The 13,449-nt window shown below is 46.8% G+C and overlaps 1 protein-coding gene across 2 annotated transcripts in view; it reads right to left on the bottom strand.

The window, feature by feature from the left end:
* The window catches only part of LOC125427103 (zinc finger protein 883-like), a 47,920-nt gene that overhangs the window by 4,656 nt on the left and 29,815 nt on the right, over positions 1 to 13,449 (bottom strand). Inside the window, exons 3-6 of one of the 2 annotated variants that reach the window (XM_048486173.1) lie at positions 11,221 to 11,296; positions 9,707 to 9,833; positions 8,616 to 8,708; positions 5,838 to 6,725 (exon numbers count right to left, since the gene is read on the bottom strand). In XM_048486173.1, coding sequence (XP_048342130.1) covers positions 5,838 to 6,725; positions 8,616 to 8,708; positions 9,707 to 9,833; positions 11,221 to 11,296 — 1,184 coding nt within the window. Of the gene's footprint in view, positions 1 to 5,837; positions 6,729 to 8,615; positions 8,709 to 9,706; positions 9,834 to 11,220; positions 11,297 to 13,449 lie in introns of both variants that reach the window. The other variant, XM_048486172.1, reaches the window with a different exon arrangement.

The raw sequence follows: 13,449 nt of genomic DNA on the forward strand, positions 1-13,449 counted from the left end.
GTGCACCAGCGTGCGTGGCAGCCTGCGCCTGCGTGCATTCGTTTCCTGCCCAAGGACCGGTGCAGCGGCTGCATCCTTGCCACAGCCCCGCCCAGGAATGCCTCACCCCCCGGAATGCCCGGCCACGCCCCCGTCATGCCCTGCCCAGCTCCATTGGAGACACGCCACAGTTTGAATCCCATCACCATGGGAACCTGTTACTAAAATGTTTGGATCCCACCACTGGGTACATTCCACAGTGCAGTAGCCACAGGTGAGAAGGTCTTTCTCCTAGAGATAGCTAACTAAGTCACTATGGGGACCAGGCACCAGCAAGGGGACCCTAGAGCAGGGGGCTGTAATGGGAGAGGTGATCCTGTAGGTATGAGGGTCCCAGGCCTCTTATATTAATGGTCCAGTGTTGTTTTATAGACTTCTTTGCAGATACCATCCTGGGCAGGGGGTGACCATTTCCCTCCCTCCCTGGTGGGCAGACTTGACCTCTTGTAGCACCAAACCGGGGACTAGGAGCCCAATCCTCTGAGCTTTGCGACAGAGCAGGAACCATTCCTGTCCTCTGCTGCACATTCCTCTCAGTGATGCTCCCTTACCTGAGGCCGCTGCATGGCGGCTCTTGACCCCTCCCCACAAGGAGGAGAAGGCATCCAGGGGGCCCTTCTGCTGCAGCCTGGAAGGGAGAGGAAGACAGAGGATCCTGGAGTGAATCTCTATCCAGAAGGGGTTCGGGGCACAACGTAAGATACTGGAGTTGATAAATTTTTCTCTACCTTCAAGGAGTCTCAAAGTGGCTCACAACTCCTTCGCTTCTCCTCCCCACAACAGACACCTTGTGAGGAAGGTGGGGTTGAAAAAGTCCTGAGAGAACTGGGTCCCCAGCAGGCTTCATGTGTAGGAGCAGGAAAACACATCCAGTTCACCAGAATAGAATCCGCTGCTCAGGTGGAAGAGTGAGGAACCAACCCCCGATCCCCCCCTCCGCCCACCCTCTATCCCTGCCCCCAATTTGTGTTTTCTCTCCTTTCTGAAAAGGACCTCTGGCCACCGGAGCCCATCCAAAGTCTGAAGGTGCCGGGTTCGGATCCTGCTTTCAGAGCAATGCAGAGACCTCCTGGCTTCTCTCAAAAGGGGCCAAGGGGCGCTCCCGGGTGCAGGAAGGAGAAAGGAAGGCAAGGTGGGATGGGGGGGGGGGCTTTTCCTGGCCCCCTACTCTCCCCACCCTTTCCCTCTGATGTCATGCATTGCAACCCACCCTCCCAATATCCATATATTTCTCCCTTCGTGCTCACCGGAGCCCTCCAAGCCAAGGCGGCTCTTGCAAAGTGGGGGGGGAGGGGGGGTACAGGAAATGGGTCCCCCCACCCCTTCCCACCTGCCTCTCTAGGATTGCTGCTGCTCTCTCTCTCTCTTTCTGTCTTTAACCCTTAGAGAGCCTTTCACCAGCTCCAGACCTGCCCTGCATAGTTTCCCAGATGATCGAGGAGACCGGTCCGCTCTGGCCAGGCTGCGGCTCTCCAGATGTTCACGGACTACAATTCCCATCAGCCTCTGCCAGCACGACCAATTGGCCATGCTGGCAGGGGCTGATGGGGATTGTAGTCCGTGAACATCTGGAGAGCCGCAGGTTGCAGACCCCCCTGGGCCAGGGGATGTTCCAGCTGTTCCTCCGCCCCTTTCTGAAATGTGGTTTCAGTCTTTGCAAAACGTTGCCTGAACTGTTTCTTGCCTTCCTTACAGTATGCCACAAGTTTTATTTTGTACGTGACCACAATACACAACAGAGTGGTATACCTTCCCATGGTGGCGAACCTTTGGCACTCCAGATGTTATGGACTACAATTCCCATCAGCCCCTTCCAGCATGGCCAATTGGCCATGCTGGAAGGGGCTGATGGGAATTGTAGTCCATAACATCTGGAGTGCCAAAGGTTCGCCACCGGCTATTGTTTATCATGTCATGCTGCTATAATTACGGTTGTTATTGTTATCAGCATTATTATTGAGCTACTTACAGTCCTCAGAGAACTCTCTCAGCTCCCAACAGGTGTTTTTTGATAGAGAGGGGAAAGGAAGAAGCGGGTGAGCTACTTTGAGACTCCTTACAGGAGAGAAAATTGAGTGTGGGCGGGGGGGGGGGAGAGAAACTGAAGCCCCCTTCTGCTTCTCCTACTCTTCAGAGTTCCACAGGAGCAACAGATGGTTGTCATATTCAGATCAGGCGTCCTGGAGGTATGCCTAGGCACTGCGCCCATTGGAAGATGTATTCCTCTGTCATGGGCCACCCACCCTGGGGAGAAGGGGAAGGAACGAGAGAAGGGGGCCCATCATCTGGTCGAGCCCCCCCCCCCCCATGGACTGGAGGGTTAGGGAAAGTTGCCTGCAACCCTAAAGGGAGATTCTACAATGTGGAAACTGAATGCTCTGTCAAAAGCAAAGATGCACACGCCTCCGTAGATTCCCTCTTTTGCAAAGGCATGGACAGAAGGGGTTACATTCCCAGCAACCCAACCCTGACTATGGAGGGGGTCTCTGTAGCTCTGATAAGTGTCGATGATGGTGCCTTTCCCATGATTCTTTTGTCTTACGAATATACAATAGAAGTTTTTACACCGACTATTTTCTCACATTTGCATTCTTTGGCTGCAGCTTCATCGGGATCAAGAATGTACCATTGAACATATTTGTGTTGCCTGCCGTTTTCAGGATCCAATGCTCCTGCACAATTGATCCATGTATTCTAAAACAATAAGGGTTATAACCTGGTGTAGGAATCATTTGTGCTCCCATTGCTGCAAATGCAAGAGAGAGAGCTATTCATTGCCTGTATTTTATCAATAAAGTTTTCTGACTGTTCACATGGATGTGACAGAAATTGTTCAATCGATGGGAAAATGTGAATGTGATTTCATCTCACCAGTCTTTTAGAGCAACATTTAGAAAACTTTCCATCAGGTCTTTCTCTGGGACAGTGTCTGGTCTTACAAAAGTTGCTAATTTGGTTAAGAATGCCACCTGAGTGACTTCAGCATTTTCATAATCTATGTCATGTTATGTTATATAGCAGTGATGGCGAACCTTTTCGAGACCGAGTGCCGAAATTGCAACCCAAAATCCACTTATTTATCGCAAAGTGCCAACACGGCAATTTCACCTGAATACTGAGGTTTTAGTTTAGAAAAAACCAGTTGGCTCCGAGGCATGTGTTACTCAGGAGTAAGCTTAGTTTGTGCGTGCCCATAGAGAAGGCTCTGAGTGCCACCTCTGGCACCCATGCCATAGGTTCACCACCACTGTTATATAGCATGTGCTGTAGTATTAAGCTTTTGATACCTTACAGCAGTCTCCTCAGGCATTTGTTTTTTTTAATATTCATACTTTTAGAGATATAATATTATGTATTACACGTCTTTTGTCCACCATTATGATTATCACAACATAACAATATTAATTAGGATCAACACAAAAAAAAAGAAAAGAAACATGATCTACAAAAGACAAAAACCAAAATTTTCTACTTCCAGTTATCTTCACCCATTATCTATGCATTTCTACAATGTATTCAATTATAACATTTCACAATCAATCACAATATTATCATTCCTATCAGCTTGTACTAAATAATCTACCCATTTCTTCCACTCCAATTTATATTCCTTATTAGGTTTACGTAAGACAGAACCTATCAATTTAACCCAGCATGTCATTGATATGCTATGCCCGTGGTGGTGAGCCTTTGGCACTCCAGATGTTACGGACTACAATTCCCATCAGCCCCTGCCAGCATGGCTAATTGGCCAGGCTGGCAGGGGCTGATGGGAATTGTAGTCCATAACATCTGGAGTGCCAAAGGTTCGCCACCACTGTGCTATGCATTGTTGCCACCTTCTTCTGCAGTATTTGATTTTGCGACTACCATCATCTTGTGGGTCTGTTGTTAACTGCCTTTTTGGGTGTCTAATTATAGTAGTATGGTAATGTTGTTATCATGTGTGTATCAGTTTTAATCAGGCTTTGAAAACAGCAGCACAGAAGGAGTTAGTGTGTGAACCTCCTGTGAATGAATGTTTTCCAGGCAAACAGAGGCAGAGAAGAAGAAGATGATTATTTTGGATTTATATTCCCCCTTTCTCTCCTGCAGGAGACTCAAAGGGGCTGACAATCTCCTTGCCCTTCCCCCCTCACAACAAACACCCTGTGAGGTGGGTGGGGCTGAGAGAGCTCCGAGAAGCTGTGACTTGCCCAAGGTCACCCAGCTGGCGTGTGTGGGAGTGTACAGGCTAATCTGAATTCCCCAGATAAGCCTCCACAGCTCAGGCGGCAGAGCTGGGAATCAAACCCGGTTCCTTCAGATTAGATATACAAGCTCTTAACCTCCTACGCCACTGCTGCTGGGTGTTATGTTTTGCCACGGGTTCTGTTGCATGGGGCTACGTTGCCTTTAATCAGGATTTGAAAATAGCAGCAATGAAGGAGTTAGTGTGTGCACCTCCCATGAAAGGGAAATTTTCCAGACAACTGGAGGCAGGAGGTAAGGGGCAGTCATCTCTGGGTTCTATGTTTTGCATGTTTTAACAGGTATTTCCAAATAACTGTTGCAGTCTGAGGCATGCACAGACTTATGTGTTCTTTCAGTCCTGTTGGAGCCAGTAAGGGGTGGGCATCTTGTGCAGTGGCGATTAGCTTTGTGTTTGGAAAGTGTCTGTGCAAAAGTGGCGCGTGCAGCTGCTTTCCAAAGAGAGGGAGGTGTTGCTGTTGGCAATGGCACCCCCTCCTTTTTGGAAAGTGCCTATGCAAAGGCAGCAACATTCCCTACAACAGCAACTTTTGCAAAGGCTGCTGAGAAGTGTAGTCCTTGCCCCCCTTTGAGGAAGAACTGCAATCTGGCCCTCCCAGATGACTGAGGACTACACTTCACAGCAGTCCTTGTTTTTTCTGGTTTGTCATTGGGAACATACTGCTCAATTATATAGTAAGACACTAATTTGGGGGGAATCTATTACTAATTACACTGTGCAATTGAATAGCTTTGTAATGTCATCAGTCACTGTAACATCCTTCTACACTGGAAACTTGAAAGAAACTAGAAACAAGTAAGAGAGTCACTCTGTCTGAAGTTTTTCCCACCCTCTCCTGTGTGGATTCTTTGATAAGACAAGTTGTTACTGTGACTGAAGCTTTTCCCACACAGATATTTATGTGGTTTCTCCTCCATGTAGTTTCTCCTTTCATGAGCAGTAAGGTGTCCACTCCAGTAAAAGCTTTTCCCACATTCCAGGCATTTATATAGTTTATCCTCTGTGTGAATTCTTAGATGGGACATAAGACTTCCACTGTCAATGAAGCTCTTTCTACACTCCAATCATTTATATGATTTCTCCTTCGTGTGAAATTGTTGATGGAAGACAGTCACTTCGACTGAAGTATTTCCCACACTCCAATCTCCCATGCAAATTCTTTGATGGGAAGACAAACTGTGACTGTGACTGAAGCTTTTCCCACATTCAATTCATTTATATGGTTTCACTCCTGTGTGAATTCTGTGATGGACAATAAGGTGTGAATGCTGTGTGAAACTTTTCCCACAGTCCAGGCATTTATATGGTTTCTCTCCTGTGTGAATTCTTTGATGGGAAGACAAGCTCTTACTGTGACTGAAGCTTTTCCCACACTCCAGGCATTTATATGGTTTCTCCCCAGTGTGAATTCGTTGATGGGAAGTAAGATAGTTTCTGCGACTGAAGTTTTTCCCACACTCCAGGCATTTATATGGTTTTTCCCCAGTGTGAATTCGTTGATGGGAAGTAAGATAGTTCTTTCGACTGAAGCTTTTTCCACAGTCTAAGCATTTATATGGTTTCTCCCCGGTGTGAATTCTTTGATGGGAAGACAAGCTGTGACTGTGACTGAAGCTTTCCCCACACTCCAGGCATTTATATGGTTTCTCTCCTGTATGAATTCTTTGATGGACACTTAGGTGCGAATGCTGAGTGAAACTTTTCCCACATTCCAGGCATTTATATGGTTTCTCTCCTGTGTGAATTCTTTGATGGGAAGACAAGCTGTTACTGTGACTGAAGCTTTTCCCACACTCCAGGCATTTATAAGGTTTCTCCCCTGTGTGAATTCTTTGATGGACAATAAGGTGTCCACTCTGATCAAAGCTTTTTCCACATTGTAGGCATTTAAATGGTTTCTCCTCTGTATGATGTCTTTGATGGAGAGTAAGGTTTCTACTCTTACAGAAGCTGCTGCCACAATCCAGGCATTTATACGGTTTCTCCCCTGTGTGAATTCTGTGATGGGAAGAAAGTTTTCCAATCTGATTCATGCTTTTTCCACACTCTAGACAATTGCATAGTTTCTCCATTTGGTGAATCATTTCATGTGATCTTGGGCTTCCCCTCAGACTGAACGTTTTCCCACATTCCTGGCATTTATGTTTTTTCTTTCTGTTATAGGTGCTCCAGTGAATATTAATATCTGGTTTTTCAGGAGTACTTTGTCTGCTTGCAGTGGTCTCATTTCTATTTTCTCTTTGGTTCATTTTCTGCCGTAGAAAGTTACCCCCCTGGAAAGCTCTAGTATTATTTTTCTCATTAGATGTGTGTTTTCCCTCCTCCTTCCTCAGAGCGTCACAGCATTCATCTTCCTCTTTCACATCTGAATATATCTCTTTTTTCTCCATGGTTGGATGCTCAGATGTTCCATTTACTGATTCCCACATACAACCTGCTGAAAAAAGAAAAGAAAAGAAAAACCTGCTGTGAGGACAGGACATTTTTCCTAAGTATCTGGGTCACAGTTTTCTGGTAATGGTTGTGTTTAACCCACTGAATGCTCCAAATTGACAGTTCTCCACTTCCCCTCTCAATCCCTTCTAAATTCCAAGGGGAGTAGGTTGACAGAGCAGCCAATCAGTAATGAGCATGGCAAGAGGACAAAAGAGAAAGATATACAATGGAGACATCCTGCCTCAATGTGATCTAATGGTTTTAAGTTTCTCTGTTCCTTGGGTGCTGTGTGGTTTCCGGGCTGTATGGCCGTGTTCTAGCAGCATTCTCTCCTGACGTTTCACCTGCATCTGTGGCTGGCATCTTCAGAGGATCCTCTGAAGATGCCAACCACAGATGCAGGTGAAACGTCAGGAGAGAACGCTGCTAGAACACGGCCATACAGCCCGGAAACCATACAGCACCCAAGTGATTCCGGCCATGAAAGCCTTCGACAATACATTTCTCTGTTCCTGCCTGAGTGAATGTAAAGACTGGAGCGGTTTGGGTGAGGTTTTGGGGAAATGAGGAACATTATTTAAGACAGGGATAGGCAAAGTGTCCGAAGAGAGGCGGTAATCTAAGGTGAACTATGATTTGAAACTATTACATTGTTTTAGTTTAACATCACAGGGGTGTCCTTTAGATCTTGGGAAAGAGATATGTGCCAGTTACCTTTTTTATTTTGTGTATGCCTAGATGTCTGCAGGACAGCCAGGCAGGAAGGTGGTCGAGCAGAGAGAGGGAGGGAGATAGAGATGACTGTCACCTCTCCACCACTAACACCTTAGAAGAGTGCCTAGAACTGGCCCTGTATTGGCTGATTCTTCTATGAAGATTCTGAGTGCCAACCAGTGGTGGGATCCAAAAATTTTAGTAACAGGTTCCCTCGCCAGCCCCCTCTCAGCAAAGGGGGCAGAGGCGTACCTAGGCAAACCTGAGCCTTGGGCAAAACTTGAGTTGGATACCCCCCCCCCCACATGGGCAGCCACCCCACCACGACCCCAATTTTTTTTTTGCACCGGGTCATTTCTAAATCATCATCACATTATAGAAAATGCCCCAACTCACAAATCTGAACACAGCAATGGTGAAACACACAGGTTCTTTGATAGAGACTGGTGAGAGAAAAGGTACGAAAGGCTGAGAATCAATGAACTGCAGTACCTGAAAGGGATTAACCCAGTTCAGGGAGTTACATTATTAGTCGCAATTGCCATATGGAACCTTCACATTCAAAGGCAGTATGCCTCTTGGGGAGGCGAGGGTGTGGAGACGGAAAAGCGGACCCAATTAGTAACCCCTTCTCGGCACACACAAATACTTAGTAACCCACTCTCAGGAACTGGTGAGAACCTGCTGGATCCCACCTCTGAGTATGGTCCTGTGACCGACAAGATAATCTTGACCAATTCAGAACTTGTAAGAAATAGATGGAAGGCAGCATTTCACTGGGACAGTGATTGGGGGACAGTCAACAGACTCCGCACTATCCTCATTCAGAAATGGGAAATCTCTGGCATATTCTGCCCTGGAGACTTCTGGGAGTAACTGTGCTTTGAGAAAGCAGTGACAAGTCAAGCAATCAGAACAAAGACCAGCCATATGCCAGCACGTGACCAGATGAGAGATGCGGCTGATGGTGGGGTCAGAAATGACGTGACCTAGGAGAAGACGTTGCCTATTTTCAGATGTTCCGAATTTATAGGCACCATTTCAGGATCTACACTAATCAAAGATTTTTTTTTTAGGAGAAACAAAAGCTGTGAGGATAAACAAAGCCACCGAGATCCACCTGCCCTTGGAAGGAAGTGCAGGCAAAACACAGACCTAATATCTAAGCAGTTACCTGCTAATCCTTCCTCTTCTTCATCCACCAGGAGAAATGGCTCTTTGTCCTCTTCCAGCCAGGATATGAAGTCAGGTTTGGCAATCTGAGGTCCTGTTTATCAGGGAAAACAAACAAAATTAAGAGTAATTGTATTGTCGAAGGCCTTCACGGCCGGAATCACTGGAGTGCTGTGTGGTTTCCGGGCTGTATGGCCATGTTCTGTATGGCGAAATGTCAGGAGAGAATGCTGCTAGAACATGGCCATACAGCCCGGAAACCACACAGCACTCCCAAATTAGAGTCCCTCGGCGTGCACTTTAATGCAAAAATTCAAAGCTAACTTGAATCTCTTTCCCCAAGTCAAACAGAAATATCAACTGAAAATGAAAAGTGGCAGAGAAGCCAGCAGTTTCCTCTACTGCCACATCTCAGTCCTAACCTGGATAGCTTTAAAAGGGACTTGGACAGATTTATGGAGGAGAAGTTGATCTCTTGATCCTCCTTGATCTGAGATTGCAAATGCCTTTGCAGTGGCATAGGAGGTTAAGAGCTCATGTATCTAATCTGGAGGAACCGGGTTTGATTCCCAGCTCTGCCACCTGAGCTCTGGAGGCTTATTTGGGGAATTCAGATTAGCCTGGGCACTCCCACACACGCCAGCTGGGTGACCTTGGGCTAGTCACAGCTTCTTGGAGCTCTCTCAGCCCCACCCACCTCACAGGGTGTTTGTTGTGAGGGGGGAAGGGCAAGGAGATTGTCAGCCCCTTTGAGTCTCCTGCAGGAGAGAAAGGGGGGATATAAATCCAAACTCTTCTTCTTCTTCTTCTTCTCTTAGCGGTCCAGGTGCTCGGGAGCAGCAGCAGCAGCAGCAGAAGGCCATTGCTTTCACATCCTGCATGTGAGCTCCCAAAGGCACCTGGTGGGCCACTGCGAGTAGCAGAGTGCTGGACTAGATGGACTCTGGTCTGATCCAGCAGGCTAGTTCTTATGTTCTAGTGAGACACGGTCCAGACTGGAGGGAAGTCCCAGCTGAGACAGCCCCACCGGCACCAGACCATGCACCCTTTGTTTTTCTTGACATGGACAGCCCAGGAGAAAAAGATCGTCACCCAGAGAGGCCACGTTCCCAAAATTCTCCAGCATGACTTCCTTGTACAGAGCTTTCTGGCCTGGGCTCAGCAAGGTCCACTCCCGCTGGGTGAAATACACAGCCACCTCTTCGAAGGTCGCCCCACCCTGCGAGAAGAAAAAAGAAGGAAGCATTTATTTATGTCACTGGAAAGCTGTTCCATGGCACGATAGCCAAGAAGACAAAGGCTTTAAATGAATAATAAACGACCTGAACAAATCGGGCCAGGGAGAGTCATATAAGGACATCTGCCCCCCACCAGCATTCCATGGGTCATCTTGAGGCCAGAGGGTTGTCTACATGGGTAAGAGACCAGCGATCTTATGGGGGAGATGCACCAGATGTTCGACTGAAAAAGACCCAGCTGTTTCCTGTGGCATTTTATTTATTTATTTAGTCAGTCATAAGAACATAGGAACATAAGAACTAGCCTGCTGGATCAGACCAGAGTCCATCGAGTCCAGCACTCTGCTACTCGCAGTGGCCCACCAGGTGCCTTTGGGAGCTCACATGCAGGATGTGAAAGCAATGGCCTTCTGCTACTGCTGCTTCTGAGCACCTGGTCTGCTCAGGCATTGGCAATCTCATTAATTTTATCTTTAATGATAGATTCTATTAATTTACCAGGAACCGATGTCAAACTGACTGGCCTGTAATTTCCTGGGTCCCTCCTAGATCCTTTTTTAAAGATTGGTGTGACATTGGCCATCTTCCAGTCTTCAGGGAGGGAGGCAGATTTCAGGGATAAGTTGCATATTAAAGTGAGAACATCCGCAATTTCATGCTTGAGCTCTTTAAGAACTCTTGGATGAATGCAATCTGGGCCAGGGGATTTGGTAGCATTTAGTTTAGTCATTTCATTCATTCAGTCGGCACTCGCCCAAAGGGTCCTACATTAAAATAGTACAAATGAGCTAAAAAGAAACATTAAAAAGCTAACGCGTACGAAGTATTAACACTGAAATATTAATTTACTAAAATGTGTAACTTGCATGATCCCGCTAATAAACACATCCCAAACTTGGGCATTCCACTCCAAAACCCACCCTGAACAATTTGTACACCCGGCAGAAATTATAACAAGTATACAGACGAGCACGGGTTTCATCTGAGAGTGAATGCCACCGTGTAGGGGTCACAACTGAGAAGGCCCTTCTCCTGGAGACAGCTAACCAAGCCACCATGGGGGCCAGGCACCTGCAAGAGGACCCTAGAGGAGTTTAGGGTGGTTGTAACGGGAGAGGCAATCCTGTAGGTATGAGGGTCCCAGAACGTTATATTCATGGTCCTGTATTGTTTCATATTCCCTGCTGGGATGCTCTGCAAATGCCATCCCAGGCAAGGAGAGACAATTTCCCTTCCTCTCCAGTGGAAAGACTTCTTGCAGCATCAAAACAAGGGCTAGGAGCTCAATCCTCTGAGCTTTGTGACAGAACAGGAAGAATTTCTGCCCCCCCCCCCCCCCGGCACATCTCCCCAGTGACACCCCCTTACCTGTGGCGGCTGCATGGCAGCACTTGACTCTTCTCCACACGAAGGAGAAGGCATCCAGAGGTCTTTCTGCTGCAGCCTGGAAGGGAGAGGAACAAATAGGATGCTGTGTTATTCCCTGGAGTAGATCTCTATCCAGACTGGGTTTGGGGCAGACTGTAAGGTACTGGATTTGATAAATGGGGGCTCTGGAGTGTTTCAGTGAGGAAGAAGAAGAAGAAGAAGAAGAAGAAGAAGAAGAAGAAGAAGAAGAAGAAGAAGAAGAAGAAGAAGAAGAAGAAGAAGAAGAAGAAGAAGAAGAAGAAGAAGAAGAAGAAGAAGAAGAAGAAGAAGAATTATTATTATTATATTATTATTGTTATTGTTATTGTTATTGTTATTGTTATTGTTGTTGTTGTTGTTGTTGTTGTTATTATTATTATTATTATTATTATTATTATTATTATTATTATTGGGTTTTTGTACTTTGCTTTTCTCTGCCTTCAAGGAGTCTCAAAGCTTCCCTTCCAACAACAGACACCTTGTGTGGTAGGTGGGGCTGAGGGAGGTCTGAGAGAACTGTGACAGGCCCAAGGTTAGAGTAGAAGAAGAGTTTGGATTTATATCCTGCTTTTCTCAAATGTCAGGCGTTTCAAAATGGCTTATAATCACCCACCCTTAGCAACAGACATCTTGTGAAGTAGGTGGGGTTGAGAGAGTTCTGAGAGAACTGTGACTAGACCAAGGTCACCCAGCAGGCTTCATGTGGAAGAGTGGGGAATCAAACTCGGTTCTGCAGATCAGAGTCCAAAGCCACGACACCATGCTGGCTCCCAAAGTCTCTCTTCGCTATTCTGTATGGTCACCCTTCCCCCACTGAAATTTCTCCTCAACTATGCAAATCCATATCAATGGCAGTGGCTTATCTGGTGAACCAAATGTGTTTCTGCACTCCTACATTCCTGCTGGGTGACCTTGGGCCAGTCACAGTTCTCTCAGAACTTTCTCAGCCCCACCTGCCTCACAAGGTGTCTGTTGTGGGGAGAGGAAGGGAAAGGAGCTTGTCGGCCACTTTGAGTCTCCTTCTAGGAGAGAGAAATGGGATATAAATCCAAGGAGCCAGCGTGGTGTAGTGGTTAAGAGCAGGTGCACTCTAATCTGGAGAACCGGGTTTGATTCCCCACTCCTCCACTTGAGTGGCAGAGGCTTATCTGGTGAACCAGATGTGTTTCCGCACATCTACATTCCTGCTGGGTGACCTTGGGCTGGTCACAGTTCTCTCAGAACTCTCTCAGCCCCACCTGCCTCACAAGGTACCTGTTGTGGGGAGAGGAAGGGAAAGCAGCTTGTAGGCCACCTTGAGTCTCTTTACTGGCATCCAAAATTCTTCTTCTTCTTTCAGTTCATAAAAGAGGAAATGTTTGGATTTATACCCCCCTTTCTCTCCTGTAAGGAGACTCAAGGTGTCCTACAAGTTCCTTTCCCTTCTTCTCCCCACAACAGACACCTTGTGAGGTAGGTGGGGCTGAGAGAGTTCCAAAGAACTGTGACTAGCCCAAGGTCATCCAGCAGGAACATAGGAATGGGGAAACAAATCTAGTTCACTAGATAAGACTCCACTGCTTATGTGGAGGCTCCAGGAAGCATGCAACACACAAAAATAAAAATAAAATCAGTAAACTATAGCTATCAATATCCCAGCACAAAAATCACCTCAGAGGGATAGACAACCAATGAAAACTGCAACCCAATAAAATCCACATTAATACAGGGAAAGGGTTGAACAACTGTGTTACAGGCCCTGTGAAACTGCCCTATGTCTCGCAGGGCTCGAGTCTCACTTGAAAGGAGGGGGGATATGATTGAAGTCTATCAAATGATGCAGGGGGTAGAAAATGTTGACAGAGAGACATTTTTCTCTCTTTCTCACAATACTAGAACCAGGGGGCATCCATTGAAAATGCTGGGGGGAAGAATTAGGACTAATAAAAGGAAACACTTCTTCACGCAACGTGGGATTGGTGTTTGGAATATGCTGCCACAGGAGGTGGTGATGGCCACTAACATGGATAGCTTTAAAAGGAGCTTGGACAGATTTATGGAGGAGAAGTCGATCTCTGGCTCCCAATCTTGATCCTCCTTGGTCGGAGATTGCAAATGCCTTAGCAGACCAGGTGTTTGGGAGCAGCAGCAGCAGCAGAAGGCCATTGCTTTCGCATCCTGCATGTGAGCTCCCAAAGGCACCTGGTGGGC

The sequence above is a fragment of the Sphaerodactylus townsendi genome, linkage group LG02 (genome assembly GCF_021028975.2).
Source record: "Sphaerodactylus townsendi isolate TG3544 linkage group LG02, MPM_Stown_v2.3, whole genome shotgun sequence".
Taxonomy (NCBI): Eukaryota; Metazoa; Chordata; class Lepidosauria; order Squamata; family Sphaerodactylidae; genus Sphaerodactylus; species Sphaerodactylus townsendi.